We start from the raw sequence: 17222 nt of genomic DNA, 5'->3' as shown, positions 1-17222 counted from the left end.
TAAAATTGGCAGAGGGGACATTAAGACTGCTGTTTGGGAGGGAGGTCTAAGAGGATGCTTAAAGCAGTAGTCAGCTGCCTCTGTGCCAGAGTTTAGCTCACGCGTATGGAGTTGGGTGGTTGCGTCTTCTGCGGTGCTGTTGCAGACCCTTCCTGGGCTCACAGCGTGGCAGTCCTGCTCCTAAGGACTCAGGCGGATCATAATAGTGTTAACCTCCATATGATGGAGCGGACATCCCCGCTCTAGCCCACGATGGCTGAGAGCGAGGTCAGGAGGGACCTGGGAGCTGATAGGACCAGGGCAGGATGAAAAGCGAGGCTAGCCCGGCATCTGGCAATGGTTAGGGGAGCACCAGGACCCCTGGGCCATGAGTATAAATAGGAGAAGAGAGGCCAGGTCGGAGGTGGGAGGTCTGACACTGCGCAGGGGGCTGCGGGGTCACATCTGGAGACCTGTGCGACCTCAAGTCCCGCTCCCGGCCGCGGAAACCTAAGGAATTGATAAATGGGTAAAAAAGGAGAGTGGTGTAAGCGTCGGTGGCTGCTGGTGGGGGATCAGAGGGAGAGAGGGATGTGTGCCTGATGATGCTGTGATGTGTGTAATTATTGTTTCCCAGTCAACTCCCCTCCAAAATCCTCTTTATTTGGAAGAAAGGGGCATTTTAAAACGTCACTGTCAGCAGAGCTGCACCGTGTTAATTTTCATCGTAGTTCCCTCCTTTGTCATCTATATTGTTTTAAGAAGCCAAGAATCTGTGCATGTGTTTTTCTTCTCCTTTTCAGATCAAAGCAGTTTACTTCAGTCTTGGCACGGAATGGAAATTCATTGGCAGGGATTAAAAACGAACCTTAAACATCCTGGCCTCTCTGTCCTTACTTTTTCCACACGTTTTGCCATTTAAGTGTTTCCAAGCTCACCCTGCCCCCTCCTCTGTGGGAGCACCAGGCTGTACAGACCCCCCCCTTCCCCTCATCCTGGTGTTTCCCCCCAAGGATGCAATTTTGCCCGTGCCTCTGTTTGCCAGATCTTCAAGACTTTCGGTTTCTGTTGAGCATAAAAAGCTTTTGGTTTGAATCAAGGCGTGTTTCAAATTTAAAGCAAGCTGAAACAGAAGGGGGTGGAGGAGAGCAGCTGTGCGAGGCTCGGATGGCAGCAGGGACCCCCCTCAGTTTTTTTCCAGGACGTGGGTCTGACTTGGTCTTGCAGTGGGAGGACTTTCTTCCCGGCTTGTCTGGTTTTTGGTTCAACCCCAATGGAGAGGGAAAGCCACTCCTTGCACAGCCACATCCTGTGATGGTCTGGAGGTGATGTGTCACCTCAGCGAATGCTGGTGATAGTGCCTTGCCAGTCTCACCACTTTATGCAATGGTGGGAGGAAATGGCTCCATCCAGGAGCTTCTGGATTCATGGTTGTGGTGTGGATGGGAAATCGTGCAGGATGTGAGCCAGCTAGGATGGGAGTGATGGGCAACGGTGGGCAGCAGAGCCGAGGAAATAACTGGTTTGGTGGGGAGCGGGGTGGAAGATGATCTGTGTGGATGTGTCACCTGGGATGTTTAGTGCATATCTCAAAGATGATGCAGTAGAAATAAGGAAATGTTGGGAATAATTGTGGAGCAGTGATCCTTTCTCCTCCAGGACAGCTGGGCAGGAGAGGGACACCAGAAGTCAGGGTACAAGGAAGAGGGGACAAAACACATCCTCGTGAGTGCTTTACAGGAGGTGTAGAGACAGCACAAGTGTTGGTGGTTCCCTGCAGAGCTCAGGGATCTTTGATGTATTTGTTGTGTTTAATTTTCTATAGTGCTTTTGAGGAAAAAAAAAAAAATCCATGAACCTCCAGGGAGCCCTGGGAGCTCGTTCCCCAGGACATCGCTGAAGCTGGGGCCAAGCAGCCTTGAAGGAGTTAGGAGGACATGCAGATCCTCGTTTGTGGTCTTTCTAATATTAACGTCTTTCTTGATGCTGACCCAGTGTCATTTTAGTTACTGGGGTGGGCTGTGGGGATCCTGTAACAGTGGCTTCAGGGGGGTTCATGTCTTCCCTGTTCTGTTTGCTCAAAGTGTCTGGCCCCGGTTGCTGCTGAGGTGGGTCCTGCTGTTGAGACACTTGTGGGTGGCTCCATGAATGGTTCCCTACCCTCCTCTCTTCTATTTTACCTCTTTTTGGTTTAGCGTGGTGTTAGGGGAAGTAAAACTGCTGAGCTGCAGAGGGATGGTTTGTGGGGGCTGAGAGAACAGGGAAGGGCTCCTCCAGGGCTGGCTCCAAACCCAGTCCTGGCAGCTAGGTCCATGGCCAGGGACCATTACTGGGGCCCCAGAAGTGCCTGTGTTTACTGTGAGCTTAGATGGATCAAGCCAGCTGTTTCTGTTCACGTCTTCTTGAGTGTGGATGGAGGATGGTGATGTCCACATCCAAGCCTCCTGAGAAGAGCGTTCAGTGCCTGCAGGACCCGCTTGGGAGAGGACCTGGTGTGAAGCAGTCCATGGTGGGAGGTTTAGGAGTTAATAGAAGGTGAGAGGGTGAAAGCAGAGTTGGGAGAGCTCGATACAGCCAGCGACCTCCTAATGAACGAGCAGCTTTGATGACCTGGCCCAGGTGCTTCCTTCCTGGAAACAACACAGCCCCTATTGTCTTCTGCGGGGCGAGCTGCAAAGCTGGAATTGCTCTTACGCTGAGCAACAAGAACAGGTTCAAGTGGCTCTGTCCTTTCTGCTTTTTCCTTACTCTTCCGTCTCCTGAGACCTAACAAAGATGTTTGTGTAGAAGACGTGCGCAAGAGCAGTGAGGGAAATGAGCTGGATTATAAATTTGGATTTATCTAGTTTATGGGAGGCAGAGTGATACAGGCGCTTGCAGCAGCTGGAGTTTCTTCTTTGTGACTTCTGGAAACCTGGGCTCTGTACCCAAGGCCTCCAGCCTGGCTTGCAGGCTCTTGGTGAAAGAAAAATCATGATCTGCTGTAAAATGTTAATGCAGAAATCAAACCCACCTCTAATGGCATTTAGCAGTGAAGATGTCAGAGCTGGTAGTGAAATGACACAACTAATTGCTTGGCGTACGATTACCCTCATGTGAGTCCTTCGGGCCCCGGCTGGCGTTCCCCCCCCTCCGCCTCACACGGTGGCCTTGGACCTGCCTTTCCTCTGTGTCCCACCACGCTGTAAATGTCTAACAAAACACAGCACTCCGGCAACAACCTCGAATACCGCAGCAGCGAGTGACAGATGGTAGCGCTGGTATTTACTACGGGCAGTTGCTCCAGTTGCTTTTTCCTTGTTTTCCTTTTTTGTTTTCCTTTTTCTTGTTGAAATGAAGGCAGTGGGAGCTGTGCTGTAGTCCCCGCAGGCAGCAGAGGAAGGGGCTGCAGCAGTGGGTGCCTTTGGTGCGTGTCCGATCGCTGGGCTCCCAAGCATCCCCTGGTCCCTGGGTGGCCGTGCCTGTTTGCAGAGACACGAACGACCAACTCACCCAACAAAACCACAATTTTTTTTTTTGCCCCATTGTTGCTTGGTGCCAGGGAGGGGGTGTGACATGAGCTGCCTGCGGCATGGCCCCTGTACCTGCCAGCTGCAACGTGTGGCACTGGGGATGGGGTTGGTTTTAATTCTTTCCAGCCCTGTTGCAGGCCACCGGCTGAGGTCAGTGAGGACCACCAGTGGGCTGTGGGCTACAGGTTGGGTAATGCTGGGCAATAGCACCCCTTTTCCCCTTGTGTAAAGGAATCCCTGGAAGAAGCGGCGTCCTAGTGCATGCACATCCCTGTTCCTGCAAAGGGTGCCATCTCTGCTGGGTGGCATGGGGTATCCTGGCCTCACCTGGTGGGATTTGGTGCTGCAGAACACTTGGTGACAGCTCAGAAAGGAGGATGAGGACGTGAATTGAACAAGGCAACAAAGCTGCTCCGAAAATCAAAGTGTGTTCCCCCTTTTTTCCCCGGCAGAGATCCTGTATTCATTGATTGTTGACATGACATATGTGGGTTGGAGAAAGGCAGCGGCGGCTTCTGGCAGGGGAGGAAGGGGCCGGGGGGGCTATGCAAGCCGAGATGCTGATTACTGGGGGCAGCAAATAGCTTGCAGCTGCCTCCGCTCAACACACTCTTTGTGGCGCTTGCGGCCACTCTTTGGACGCAGCTATTTTTAATTTCCCCAAGCGCGCGCACAAAGCAAAGGGGGTGGGTGATGCCTCCGGCATCCCCCCTTCCTGCCCCCTGCTCCCACCCTCTTCCCGACCAGTCCCCTGCTTCCCGGCTTCCAGGGAATGGGAGGGAGCTGCTCTGCCCCGGGGTTTTTTTTTTTGGGTCTGCCTGGGAGCCGGCCTCAGCTTCCCCCCACCCTGCGCCAGTGTGTGCGGGGAGCTGGGAAAATGCAGAAATAAATAAATACGCAATTAGGCAGGCGTCCAGCCATGGGGGGTGGTGCTGCAAAAAGAGGCTCCAGCCAAATTTTGGAATGCCTGAGAAAGCGGCTGGAGCCGCGGGCGAGCGTAGGGTTGTGGGCTTCCCACCGCTGCTCTCCTCCCAGCGAAGGGGCAGCTGCGGCCCCTGAGGAGGAGGAAGGAGGGTGGCAGCTCCCAGCCTTGTTCTTGGTGCGGGGGGGGTGGGGGGGTCCCCCATTGGTATCTTGCAGAGTCCAGGACGAGGCACGTTTGTGCTGGGGGTGTGGTGAGAGTGAGGGGTCTCAGCCAGCCCTTGGCATGCTCTTGCCACAGCTCAAGAGCAAATTTTCTGCTGGTGTTTTTGGGGCTGAAAGCCGAGGTGTGCACTCTGTTCAAGCAGCAACACGGTTTGGGGTTAATAAATTACCTATTTGCAGTCCTTGTTTCTCTGTTACGGTAAGCATTAGTGAATATTATATTTCTGGTTTATCCCGGACATGCATTATTCATTGGGTTTGGAGTCTGTAAAAGGGACATTGTCAGGTTAAAACTTGCATGGAGACAAGCCGACGTCTTCAGTGAGGTTTTGTAAACGGCTTTTCTCAGGGTAACTGAATGCAGGGTTTTCGCAGAAGTCTTCCACCTTTTGTCCGAGCTGTTTTGAGGCATTTCTGGTGAAAAATGAGAATTCTCGAGCAGGTTTTATTACTGGTCTTGCTCATTGAGTTATCGTGGGCTACAAGATATATAAGGTAGAAGAAAAAATGCCAGCAAAATACTGCTTGGTCGTCATACCAGATCATGTAACAGTGTGTGAATGTGCTTTTGCTAGTAGGTATTTTCTAAGATGTTTTTATTTTGCCCTGTCCCTTCAAAGCTGTGGAAGAGACTCTTCCCTGCAGTCACTGAAGTCTGACTGTAAGTAGGCAACAAGGTAAAACAGCCACTCAGTCTTGCTGAAGGTTAAAATTACCATAGGAAAATCATGTGCACAGCAACTTCACGTTACCCTTCACCTCCTTCCCGCAGGATCCAGGAGCTGATGTGTCTGTGTATATTAACACGGCTTGCACCCTGCCACCCACTGCGGGCAGCACGGCTCCTCTGCGACCTCCTCTGCTTTTAAGGGAGAGCAGGTCCCTGGGGCAGAGTTGCTGCGTGTGGGGCTTGGGCTGCTCCGGGGTCCACGGGGAGCTGGGGAAGGCTCCCACCTATCAGGGAGGGGTATTTCCCCATATTTTCCTGGCATGCACCCAGGGCCATGCCACGTCTCCGTTGCCATTGCACCCCTCGCTGTGGGGCTGCGGGGATGTGATCCCAGGGGTCCCTGCTCTTGCACACCCTGTGCCACGGGTGCTGTGGCTCCAGGTGCCGTAGCTGTGGCTCTCCATGATTCTGTGGCCAAAGAATGCCCTGAGGACCTGCAGCAAGGCCCTGGGCTGCTCTCTTGCTGCAGCCCACAGTTGTCACCGCTCTCCTCTCCGTCCCCATACCATGATGCTTGCAGTGTTTCCCTCGGGTGACAAGGTCCCTGGGGAGAGGAGGCAGAGGGGACAGGAGCACAGTTGATTTAGACATGTCCCGGCAGCACCCGGCGCTTGCAAGGGATTTGCACTGATGCTGTGGCTGAGGAGAAAGGGTGGGTTTTTGGAGCACGCCCAGCCTTGGCCCTTTCCTCCCTGTTTCATCAGCCCTGCTGCAACCACATCGATAAAGTCACAGCAGATCACCAGGGCACTGGGGAGGTACTGGGATATAATTAGGGTTTTGGTTGCTTTTCTGGCTGCTTTCCCATTAGGGGAGGGACAGCAAGGATTATGGATGGAGCAGATGTCTGGAGGAAGGGGATGTTGGGCTTGCTTGGGCAGTTAATGCCATTCACAGGCCGATGCAGGGGGGTGAAGTCTGTCGTCCTAGGCATGGGGGATGGAGAAACCTCCTCAGGCTCATCCCCCTCGGGTGCACCACCCCAGATTGCTCCTCCCTGCTGGGGCCAAATGGCTGCCCCGAAGGAGAGCTTGTGAGGAGTGCTCCCAAGGAGCAGCTCACAGCCGTGCAGGAGCCAGATGGGAGCAGCAGGTTTAGGGAGAAAACATTGCTCTCTCGGGACATGGGAACGGCTCCAGCAGCCTGGCATATTATTCCCAGCCTTTGTCCCTGGCCGTGGCAGGCACTCAGAGTGCTTTTCCTCCCAGGTGCCACTTGCCTTTGAACCCAGCGGTGCCTGCCTGGCCAGGATGGGTCTTTGCTGTCTGCATCGGCACCTCCACTGCACCTTGCATGTGGCAGCAAAGCCCAGCTCAAGTCGTTGCTGGGTGCTCTCCTTGCACCGCAACAGCCGCATGCACCTGTTGGGAGCTTTTCTCCTTGGAACTGCCTTTCTTGGCCTCCTATTTTGTGCCATTCAGTGGCCAATGGTCAAAGGTTGGAAAACACTCACCAGCCACTGCCTTGGCTTTGGGGAAGGTCTGCAGAGTCCAAGCTTGTCTGGAAGGTGCTGGGAGCAATGCAGAGCAGAGCAGGTATGGGGTTTTCTATAGGGGTGAGGCATGGGGTGCAGGGTGTGGCTGCTGTTTGGTTGGCAAAACCACCCCAAGCTGTTCTGCTTGGATTGACCCTTGCACCTTCAGCTGCAGACCCCCAAGCGCCCTGGGAGCCCGGTTGCGTGGTATTCCCAGCCCGGCAGGAAGCTCTGCAAAGCTCGTAAGAGCAGTGCTGGGGAGTAATGAGATTTCCAGGCTAATTTGGCTGGATTCAAGAACTTCCACTGAAGCATCTGCGCCCGTGGGAGTTGCTCGAGCCTCCAGCAGATCTGGTGCTGCCGATCCCCAGGGCTTTCCTCACCTCGTTTGCAGTCATTGAGCACTGGTGCAAGATGCTGTATTGACAGTCCTCAGGGGTGAAGGTGAGGGCTTGGGGGAAACCCCACCATGGTGGCAGTGCCATAGTGCATGAGTCCCACAGGAGATAATGCAGTGTGAGATGTAACCGGTGTCTGCTTTGCTACAGCCAGACTGGAGCCTGCTATTTCCCCACAGAAGGGAGAGCAGGTGGGTGCGGGGTGACCTGTGTACGTGTGATGGGGTGGGAAGAGTGTTGACCACAAATAAATTGCCTTTGCCCACTGTAAAGCAAAATTTCTCGAGCAAATTTTCAGTTCAGCTGAGCCCAAAAGAAGCCAAACCAGGGAGAAACCACAGCCGTGGCCCTGCAGTACAGCATTGGGTCAGCTGGTCGGATGGAGTTGGCTTGAGTGGGTCTAACCCTACGTCTTGTGAGAGTGTTCAGCAGAGCTTTCCTGACTTTGTCCATTGCAAGGTGGTGCTTGCTTTATTTTTGTGTTTTAGTGAAAAACTGAAAATTTCTAGTTCATACGGAACTGAAAGTTCTTTGTTTTCTTTTTCTTCTGCTAAGACACCAGGAAATGTCTTGCCATTTTATTTACTCTTTTATTGTGGGAAGCACTTGCCTTTCTCTGTGTGCAGTTCACTGTGCTTCTTGAGCTGGCATAATGCAGGGCCTTAAATTATCCAGAGCTCAAGATGATGGCTGTCGGAGGTGGCTTTGCACAGCTGTGACGGTGCTGGTGGCTCGGTCTGTTGCTGTGTGTTTGCTCTGATTCTTTTGCTCGGGTGTGTTTGCAGGAGAGGTTGTGGGATGGCTGGAGACCAGGAGACCAGGAGACCTGTTCCTCCTTCCCCTCTAGGCTGGAGGAGAGATGGATTCACTTAGGGAGGTACAGGGCTTCGATTTAATTTGCTGCTTCCCTTGGATGGCTCATACCTCAGCCATGCCTATCCTTGATGGTTCAGAGAAGACAAAAGCAGCAGCTCCTTCCACAGCCCCTTCTCTCCTCTCAGATTTCTAGTCTGGATCTTCCCAAGTCTCTCCACATGGTCTGATTTTGGGTGCCAGATGCAGTGAGGTGACCTCGTACATCTCAGCCATTGCCCGGTCTCCGTGCACTCTGCAGCACACCTCCGTGCTGCAAGGCTGGTGGCACCTCGGGTGGCCCTTGGCTGTGGTCGGAGTTGCCCCTAGGTTGGAGCAGTGCTGAGCAGAAGACCTTGGGAGTCATTCCAGCAGCACTTGGTGCTGTAAATAACATTGCAGCCCACATCAACTGCAAATGTTTTCCCACTTTGCAAGAAGACTGGCTCCAAAATCCAGCAGCAAGGCAGCTTTGCCCTGGGTTAATCTCAGATTTTTCTCAAGGTGCGAAGCACTTTTCACTGAAATGTCTTTCACACCTTTTCGTAGCTGCCGTAAGGATCCTGAGGAAGAGCATTGCCCTTCTTGCCAGTTTTTCTACTCAACTCTAGGCTCAAAAGTGAAAGGTCTCTGGAGAGTCAGTGCAGCAGCCTTGGCCCTGGTGTGAGTGGTTAGCGGGGCCAGCCTGGGCCATTGGGCAGAGCCTGCCCCGATTCGACCTCAGGTCTCCAGCACAGCCGATGCCCAGGTGCGTGCTCGAGCTGTTTCCTTCACTCCTCATGAAGCAGAAATCCAGGTCCAGCTGCGGCTGACCAGGACTGGCCAACACGGGTGGAGATCATCCTGCCTCGATCCAAGCTTTCCACCTCCTGACTTGTCTCCGAAATTGACATCTCCATGTCTGTGACCATCTCTGTGTGTGGGTGACCTTATGAGTCCTGCTATGGGGACATGGTTTCTAACGTTTTGGTGAAACCCTTTGCTCCTGGGGAGGAACACGCGAGCTGGCGTGCATGGAAGTGGTGGTGAGTGCCTGCACGTGTGTGCCTGGCAGTGCACGGTGCAGAGACCACCTGGGACTTGTCTCCTACACCGAGGGGGTGGAGAATAAAGTTGACAAGGCCAATTTGGAACAGTGCAATTTAAAATTCAAATATCAAGATGCAAATGAAGCCCACCTTTCCTTCCCACCCCCAAATGACTGCATTTCCCTCTGCAGGCAACTTGCCCACCATGGTTCCTGCACTAGGCTTCGGTCCCTCGCCACATGTACGGTCCCGGCACTTGATCTCGCCAGGCTTTTGCCATTGGGTTGATTACCATGACAACTTGCTTGAACACTGCAGATATGTGCTTCCTCTTTGGCTGGGTAGCTGCTGTGCCTGCGTGTCGAGGAGCGGGGAAGATGCCACGCTGGCAGCTGTGAGCAGATGGGGTCGAATCCGTTATCATGTATTCCTCCCACCCCCCTTCTAGGAGGGGAGGAGGACATTTTGCATTTTAAATGCATTTAAATCCCGGAGAGCAAGAAGGAAGAATAACTCTTGGGTTTGCAGGGCTGTGAGATGGTGCCTCCAGCATGGTGGGGCTGGCAAGTGCCTGTGCAATGCTGAGCTTTTGCTTTGGTCCCCAAAGAGCCAAGATGGCAGCTCAGAGCAGCCCCTTGACCCCCATCCTGGTGGGACTTTGCTCTCGTTCTCGTCACGGTGCCAATGTTCTCTGCATCTTCTGTTCCTCATCCCCTCCAGCAGCGTTGGACATGGAGCATGTGTGTGCACGGATGCAAGCTCCCCCAAAGGGCTCCCTGGATTTGGGGATGCTGCCAAGGACCCAGAAGGTTGGACCCCAGCACCGAGGGAAGTTGCACCCACTTGGTGACCATCACCGGGTTTGCTGACCCTCCCTTCCTGGTGCGGGCGGTTGTGTCAGGACGGGATACAGCCATCCCTGTCATGCATGGACCCCTCGGAGGCTGTTCAGCAGGAAAGAGGTTAACAGGAAGGAGGCAGGCAAGGCGCTGGCTGCCAGCTCCCGACCCCGCTTTGGGGTGGGGAGCAGCTGGGAGCTACAAGAACAGCGCGAAAATCGCCATATAAGGCCAAGACAAGCCAGCTCCAGCCTCCCGCACAGCCCCGACCGGGCTCCCTCCGCTCCGGCGTGCGCTCCCCAGATGGGCACTCGTGACGACAGGGCTGCAGATGGGATGCATGGCCCCAAACTTGCTACCTGGGCACCCCCAGGATGGGTGCTGCCCGTGCCTCGCCGAGGTGGCGCTGGGTGCGAGAGGAGCCCGAGGGTGCTCGCGGGCAGCTTGCGGGCAGTTTGCAGGCAGCTCGCGACCTCGCTCAGTGTTTAGACTCGCTGTCTGTGGACGTAAACACCGACTCAGCTTAAAAGCGGCCCCTGGCTGAACTCTCCTGCCCAGCCCCTGCACTTCACCCCCTCCCCAAACTGCTCCCAGGGAAGAAAATTCCTTCCCCCTGGCGAAAGTGGAGCTGATGTTGTTTTATCTGCTGGTAGAGGCTCAGGAGTGCTCTACAGGGGCCCGGCATGCAGGGACAGGCGTGTGTGGGGTTTGCTAACCCATCCTCCCAGCCTGTCTCCCTGACCCAGTTCCTTGGGGTGGTGACCTGGGGCTGTGGGGAGCTGCTCTGGCAAAACAAATTTCAGGAGCCGGCTGTGGGTGCCTGTGATGAAGAAGCAGGGGACAGTGGTGGGGAAATGTATGTTGGGGCCGAGGGAAGTGTTACGGCATTTATCCAACCGGGAGGGCGTTCCTGCATCACTGGCTGCACTCCGCATGCTGGCACAGGGCAGCTGCTGGTGGCACCACGAGCCAGGTTTGCTGCCGGTGCAAAGCCACGCTGGCACATGCCAGGGCCACATCTGCAGAGGACTGCTTCTGCCTCCGTCTGTGGAAGGGGCGATGGCTTCTGGCTGGCTGGCAAGCCAAGGCAGCAGTGAGATTTGGGGGCGTCTTCCCCTGTTCCTTGCACGGGGGCACGAGGTGTGCATGCAGAGGTGCTGGAGGGACACGTGTTGCTTGTTACCTCCATTGCATTCCCTTGTCCACGGTAAAAATTTGCTTTTCTGTTGCCTGGTGCATGGTCCGAGCAAGCTGGAGGCTTCTCGGTGGCTTCACTGAGCAGTAGGTGCTGATACGGGAAGGCTGAAAGTGGGAAAAGTGTGCTCAGGTGGCCCAGAAAAGATACCTGCCTCCTGCTTGGATGGCACAGGGAGAGCAGAGAGCTGTCTTGGGGATGGTGGGGATGGGAGAGTGCTTCTGCTTGCAGGGAGGTGTGGGATGGAGGAGCACAACCTTCTGCTTCCCTTTGACGGGTGACTGCTCCAGTCCATCCTTTTGCAGAGCCCGCAGAGGTCGTTTTCAAGAGTCTTTGTCTAATTTAATAAATCCAGGATGCTCAGCCTGTTAGACGATCTATAAGTGTAATAAAATCTGCCCGCCACAGAGCTGCGGTCGCATTGTGCCTGTATTGATAGCCTCGTGCCTGGTGGCAGGAAGCCTAAAGTGCTCATTAAAGCCCTGCTGCTCTGCCAGCTTCACTTGCCCAGCGCCTGGGCAGCTCGGGCCACACTGCGGCCGCCCACCGGCAGGCTGAGCGTAGCCCCAGTAGTAGCCCCCAGCTGAGCCCACCAGTGGAGCCAGCCCTGCTGTGTGCACGGTGCATCCCCAGCTGGGATTTAGGGAAGCCGTGCGTAGCCTCGCATGGCTGAAAAGGGAGCTCCCTGTGATTTTTTTCAAGGAGTTGATGCTTTCATGCTGATGGCTTCCGGGTGGGAATGATGGAGGCGGCACTGGTGTGGGTTTCCTGTGCTGCGCTGGTGCCAGGAGCTGCCTGTCCCAGCTGCATTGCTGCCCTCACCCGAGGCACGGTTGTCTCCACGTTATTCTGATGTGCCTGTGGCGATGGGGCAGCCGAGTCTTGCTCCCTCCCATGCTGCAGCCCAGCCGAGATCGTGCTTGCATCCCGCCTTGAGCACCATGATCAGCTGAGCTCAGGCACCAGGGATGGGTGAAGCTTTTAGCAAACACTGCAGCTGCCTTTGCAGAGTACTCGAGTGCTGCGAATGAGCAGCGTGCTCCTTGGCAGCCACCCTCATGAATATTTTAGCTCGGAGAATTAACATTTGTCAAGAAGCATTTATGGAGGCAGCGTGGATGTCTCTTCCCCAGGCGCTGCAGGCTCACTGCTGCTCTGGGGCGGCACTGGGAGCCAGGGCAGAGCCAGTCGGAGCCTGAGCCCTTCCTGTCCAGCGTCACGGCGGAGCAGGACGGCAGAGCCGCTATCTCCCCCTCGGGACAGCCGGGCCCTGGTGCCAAGGCAACCAGCCCGCCATGTGAGATAGACAAATGGTTGTGGGTTTTTTTTTTTTCCCTTCCCCTCCTGGTTCTTGGCAGAAAGTAAAATGTCCCTTTTGTTTGGTTTCCTCCTCCCCCTGCCCCATCGCCTTTCTTTAAAGGTTGTGTTCCAGATTTCATCAACCCACGTTGTGTAATAGCCCTGGAGAACAGCGTGGGCATTGGCCGTGTCCCACCGAGGCCATGGCAGAGCCGCTCCTCGGGATCTTGACCGCAGGGTTACCTGCTCAGAAAACATCTTGTGTACAGTTGCTGAGCAAAGTTCTGTTGTATTTCGGATCGAGTTCCTACAATGCCCACACATTAGAAATGACAGGGAAGGTAGTTGGAGAAAATTTGGAAATTGTTGAATCTAACGAATCCTATACTTCTATCTCAGACCTGCAAAACCGTATGGAACTGAGGGACTCTTGCAGATAAATCCTGTTGATGTACAGCATCAGCCCCATGCGCCTGGGAGTTCATTGCCCATGGAGTGTCCAGCACTGTGCATCCTCCTGCCGCAGCACCTGGCTCTCCCCAGTAATGCTCTGCTTGGGCTTGTAAGAGGTCCGCATTCTTTCTTTCCCTCCTTTCCACTGTCCAGATTGGGGGATGCTGCAGTTGCTGGGCTCCACATCTTAAGAGCATCCATCTGAAGGTCCCTGCATCTTGTCTGGAGGCCGCTGGCATTGTGGATGTGGAGAGCATGGTGTGATTCGTGTCCTGGGCACCCAGGAAGGCAGAGGAGGAGGAGGAGGAGGAGGGCATACTGTAGGGTTTGTGTAGTAAGGAGGGGGACGCTGTGCGCACGTGTGTGTGTAACTATGGATCTGTCATACCAGAGGGAAACAGCAACACAGTTGTTTCTTGGCTCCAGTTCCTCTGCTGGTACTGGCAGCGTGGAGAGCTGTAGCTGCTCATATGGTGCGGGTGCTGCCTTCTCCATGCCGGCACATGGTGAGCAATGGGGGGCTGCTCTGCTTGCTGGGCCGGAGGTGACCAGTGCCACTGAGGAGAGCTACTGCTTGTGATGGTACCCATAGTGGTGTCCTCTGCTGGTGCACCCTGCTGGGCTTCCTCTCCTCTCCCCAGTTAAAAGACACACGCAGGCACCAGATCCAGTCGTGGGGTAGCTGTGTGCTCCATCCTTGACAGCAGTATGGGAAATGGCAAAGGTAGGACCAGCGCCTGGGGACAGGGTTGTCCCGAGGCAGGGACCGGCGGAAGCCAGCAGCTGGAGCAGGAGCTGAGCCTGAGCGTCCACTCCTGCCTCACCTGGACACAAAGCCTCCCCATGGCCCTGGGGTCTGACGCTGGGTTCAACCTTGTATCAAAGCATCTGCTCTTCAAAGGGCTGGTTGAAGTCCCAGCCTTGTTATTGTTTTGGCGTCTCTGCTGTGTTACACCTCCCTGCTTTTGCATTTATTTATTCCCTTCCAATTGCTGGAGCCACGCAGTCCTCACCTGGCCTGGGACCAGTCTGGGGACCAGCTCTGCTTGTCCTGCCCTGGGGATCCCCAGCCCTGAGAAACCCCTCAACATGGAAATGGGTGCTCAGAGGTAGAGAAGGGGTCCATGTGTCCTCATCCCCTGCTGCAGAGCCTCTCCCATCTCCCCTGCTCCCACACCACTACCCTGCAGCTTCGGCACGAGGGCTGTCCCTGTTCTCCTGGTTCCTTGGGGAGAGCAGCCGTGCGCCATTGCCAGCTCCTCTGCCAGGGATCCCCGGCTGGTTTTGGGGTGCTCCTGGGTTGCAGTGCTGCCCGAGCCCCGTCCTTTGCCTCAGTGGAGTTTGCATGTGTGCGTACATGTTTCTACCTGGCACTATTTGCATTTCGCTTTGCTTCAAAGTGCCTGCGCTGCCTCCAAGGAAGGAAAGAAATAGGTGTAAAGGAATTTACATCCTGAGTGAGTGAAGCTGCTGGTCAGTCGGGTTTCATTTGCTGTTGAGAGGTGTGGGGGTGCAGAGGGGCTACTGTGGGGTGGAGGATTTGTCCCTGGTGCCCATCCTTGTCCCCAGCTGCAGGTGCAAGGAGAGCAGTCCCAGCTTTGCTCGCAGCCCCTCTCCTGGCGTCCTGGGTCGGAGGCACAGTGGTGGACAGGGACCCATGCGTCAGGCTGTGTGTTCACCCTCACAAGGAGGGGTGCACGGCAAAACCACTTCACAGGGCTGGCATGGCGGTGTGGGGGCCCCAAACCGGCTCCTCCGCTCCAGGCATGCTTGGGTCAGGTCTGGGTGTGAGCAGTGGGGGAAGCCGCCCTGAACACTGCCATGGGGTTAAAGAGGGAGGAGAGCAGGCGGGTTTCGCAGGGAGCTGTCTCCTCCTGTGCCAGCTCCCTGCCAAATCCCTTCGAAGCCTCCCAGGGAGTCGAGGGGTGCCTGTGGCAAGAGGGACCAAGTGGCCCAGAGTCCCTGTGAGGGACTGGGGCTCCCTCCTGGAGCCACCCTCATCCCCTTTTTTCCCCATCCTGGTTGTGTTCCCTGGTGCAAAAATGCTCTCGGTAGGGAAGGGGGTCGGACCCAGACCTTACAGTCCTGGAGGCTTTGGCTGTGCTGAAGGCCAGCAAGACAAAAACGTTTCCAAGACTCCACTTGGAACAGGAGAAAGTTTTTCCGTTGGGTTTTTATAGCTTCCGGAAAGCGGGGTTTTATTTTTGTTGTCTTAAGACAAAAAAATCCTCTTAGAGCTGACTACCCGCAGTGGTGCAGGGCGGGCAGCTGTGCATGCACTGTGCCGGGGGTCTGGGCTCCGCTTTGCTCTCCCTCCCTCCCTCCATCCTGTGGGGTCTGTGGATGCTGATGCTGGTTTCCATGAAGGAAAAGAGAAGGTTTTGGTGTCCCTCATGCACAACTGGTCCCATTTGTGTGCCCATACTGGGCACTGATGCTGCAGCACCCAAGACGGCTCCATGCCACCCCGGGCTGTCATAGGATGCTCCCGCCTGGGGACATAGCTGCAGGGAAAGCCCTTTTCCTGGGAAAAGGAGCTATTTCCCACAGCCCACAGATGGGTAAACCAGGGGCTTTGTGGGTCTAATCTGAATTTCCAGGGGTAGTAAGCTGTGGCCATCGAGCTCTCCCCAGTTGCTTCTTCTTTGCATGGCACAGGCTGCTTTTGGAGGGGTTTTACTGGCAGGGGAAGCAGTTTCCATGGTGAAAACCATAACAACATTGCCAAAAATCCATCTCCCCGTTGGCCCAGCCATCTGGAGGGCACAAGGAGGCTTTGGCAGGGTGAGGAGGTGGCTGCAGGCTACTTTGGGTGCCCGTTCGGTGCCGTGGGCAATATGGAGGGGTCCCTCTGCTCGGTCATTTATGCCCCAAGTGCAGGTTTGCATCAGGATGTGGGGGGGGACCCCAGTGTCACCGAGCCTGGTGGGACCCAGGCAGGCTGGGGATAGGGGAGACATGGCATCACTGCTTGGGGAGGGAGGGCTGCAGGCACCATGCATGGGGAGCGGGTGGCTGTGCTGTAATCGGATGAGCCAGCCCCACTCCAGATGGACCTGTCAGCTCTCGTCAGTGCTGACACCCCTCTGGGTCCCTCTGCATCCCCTTGGGCCAGGGGGGCCATTGCCTATACCACTTTGCTGTGTCTGCTTGGAGCAAGGGGGCTGGGAAGTGACACTGTGTTTGCAAAGCCTGTCAGACAAACAAGGTCCCTTCCGTGCTGCAGCCCCTTCCTGGCAAACCCCATGTTTTGTTAACTTTAATGGGAAAAAGCTGGCATGTGTGTCTGTCTGTCTGTCTATGGTGCCTGCCCAGGTGCCACCCCACCAGATAATTTGCAGCTGCAAACCCGAAGCCGGACACTTGGTGCCTTGCCTTGGCGTTCCTGTGCTACAGCGGGGCAGCCATCCTTCCTTGGACGTTCAGCATAGGAGAAGCATCTTGCTGGCAGCAGTGGACAGGGCTGGACTGGGCTGGCAGGAGTTATACTTGCTGGTCCGTGTCCCCATATCTGCAGCACAGGGCTTTGCTGTGTGCCATCCTGGGTCTGGGTATTCGTGGGCAGAGCATCTTGGTGTGTTAGATCCTAGTGTCTACCAGGAGAGGTAGTTGGGGCTCAATTCTGCACTCATCTGCTTGTTTCTTCTTAAACATTACTCCTTTCTCCTTCCCCTTGCAGCCGACAACCCTTCCACAGGGCACCATCAACATGAACCAGTGCACAGATGTGGTGGATGGGGAGAGCCGGACAGGGCAGAAGTTCTCCTTGTGCATCCTGACACCAGAGAAGGAGCACTTCATCCGGGCTGAGAACAAGGAGATCATCAGTGGGTGAGTGCAGGTCCAGGGCTGAGCTGCTGCAGGGCCCTTCCCTTAGCCAAGACGAAGAGGAGGGCAGGTAGGACTTTGCCCAAGGCCAGGTGCTGTGGCAGTGCGTACCCAGGCTGATCCCCAAGTGACGATCACAGCCTGCTGCAGTGACAGTCCTGGGGGCCTGGTGTAGCTGCTGTCTCACAGTCAGCTCCGCTGTTCTCTGCCTTTTTGGCAAATATGGGGTTTCTTTCCCCTTCCCCGCTCCCCTGCCTGGTGGACCCCTGCCATTGCCTGGTGCTCTGCAGCGGAGCGGGGGCCTGAGCACCCCCTGAGCCACCAGATTTATGGTGTGAGCGTGAGCACTGACTTCAGTGGAGACCTCTGTGGTGGTGGATGATTTAAGTCCTTCCTCCACACCTAGTGTGCTTGCTCAGCTGTGCTTGGCTGGAGCCTGAGGCTTCCCAACATGCCGGCCACCTTTCAGAGCCAGTGCTGAAGGAAGCT

The 17222-nt window shown here is 55.4% G+C and overlaps 1 protein-coding gene across 4 annotated transcripts in view; it reads left to right on the top strand.

Moving 5' to 3' along the window:
• MPRIP (myosin phosphatase Rho interacting protein) overlaps positions 1–17222 on the top strand; it is an 81198-nt gene that overhangs the window by 18655 nt on the left and 45321 nt on the right. For all 4 annotated transcript variants that reach the window (XM_075768090.1, XM_075768087.1, XM_075768089.1 and 1 more), the window contains exon 4: positions 16585–16736. In XM_075768090.1, coding sequence (XP_075624205.1) covers positions 16585–16736 — 152 coding nt within the window. The remainder of the gene's footprint in view (positions 1–16584; positions 16737–17222) is intronic.

Source organism: Balearica regulorum, chromosome 15 (genome assembly GCF_011004875.1).
Source record: "Balearica regulorum gibbericeps isolate bBalReg1 chromosome 15, bBalReg1.pri, whole genome shotgun sequence".
NCBI lineage: Eukaryota > Metazoa > Chordata > Aves > Gruiformes > Gruidae > Balearica > Balearica regulorum.
The sequence above is the reverse complement of the archived record's forward strand: the minus strand, read 5'-3'. Positions and strand labels throughout refer to the sequence as shown.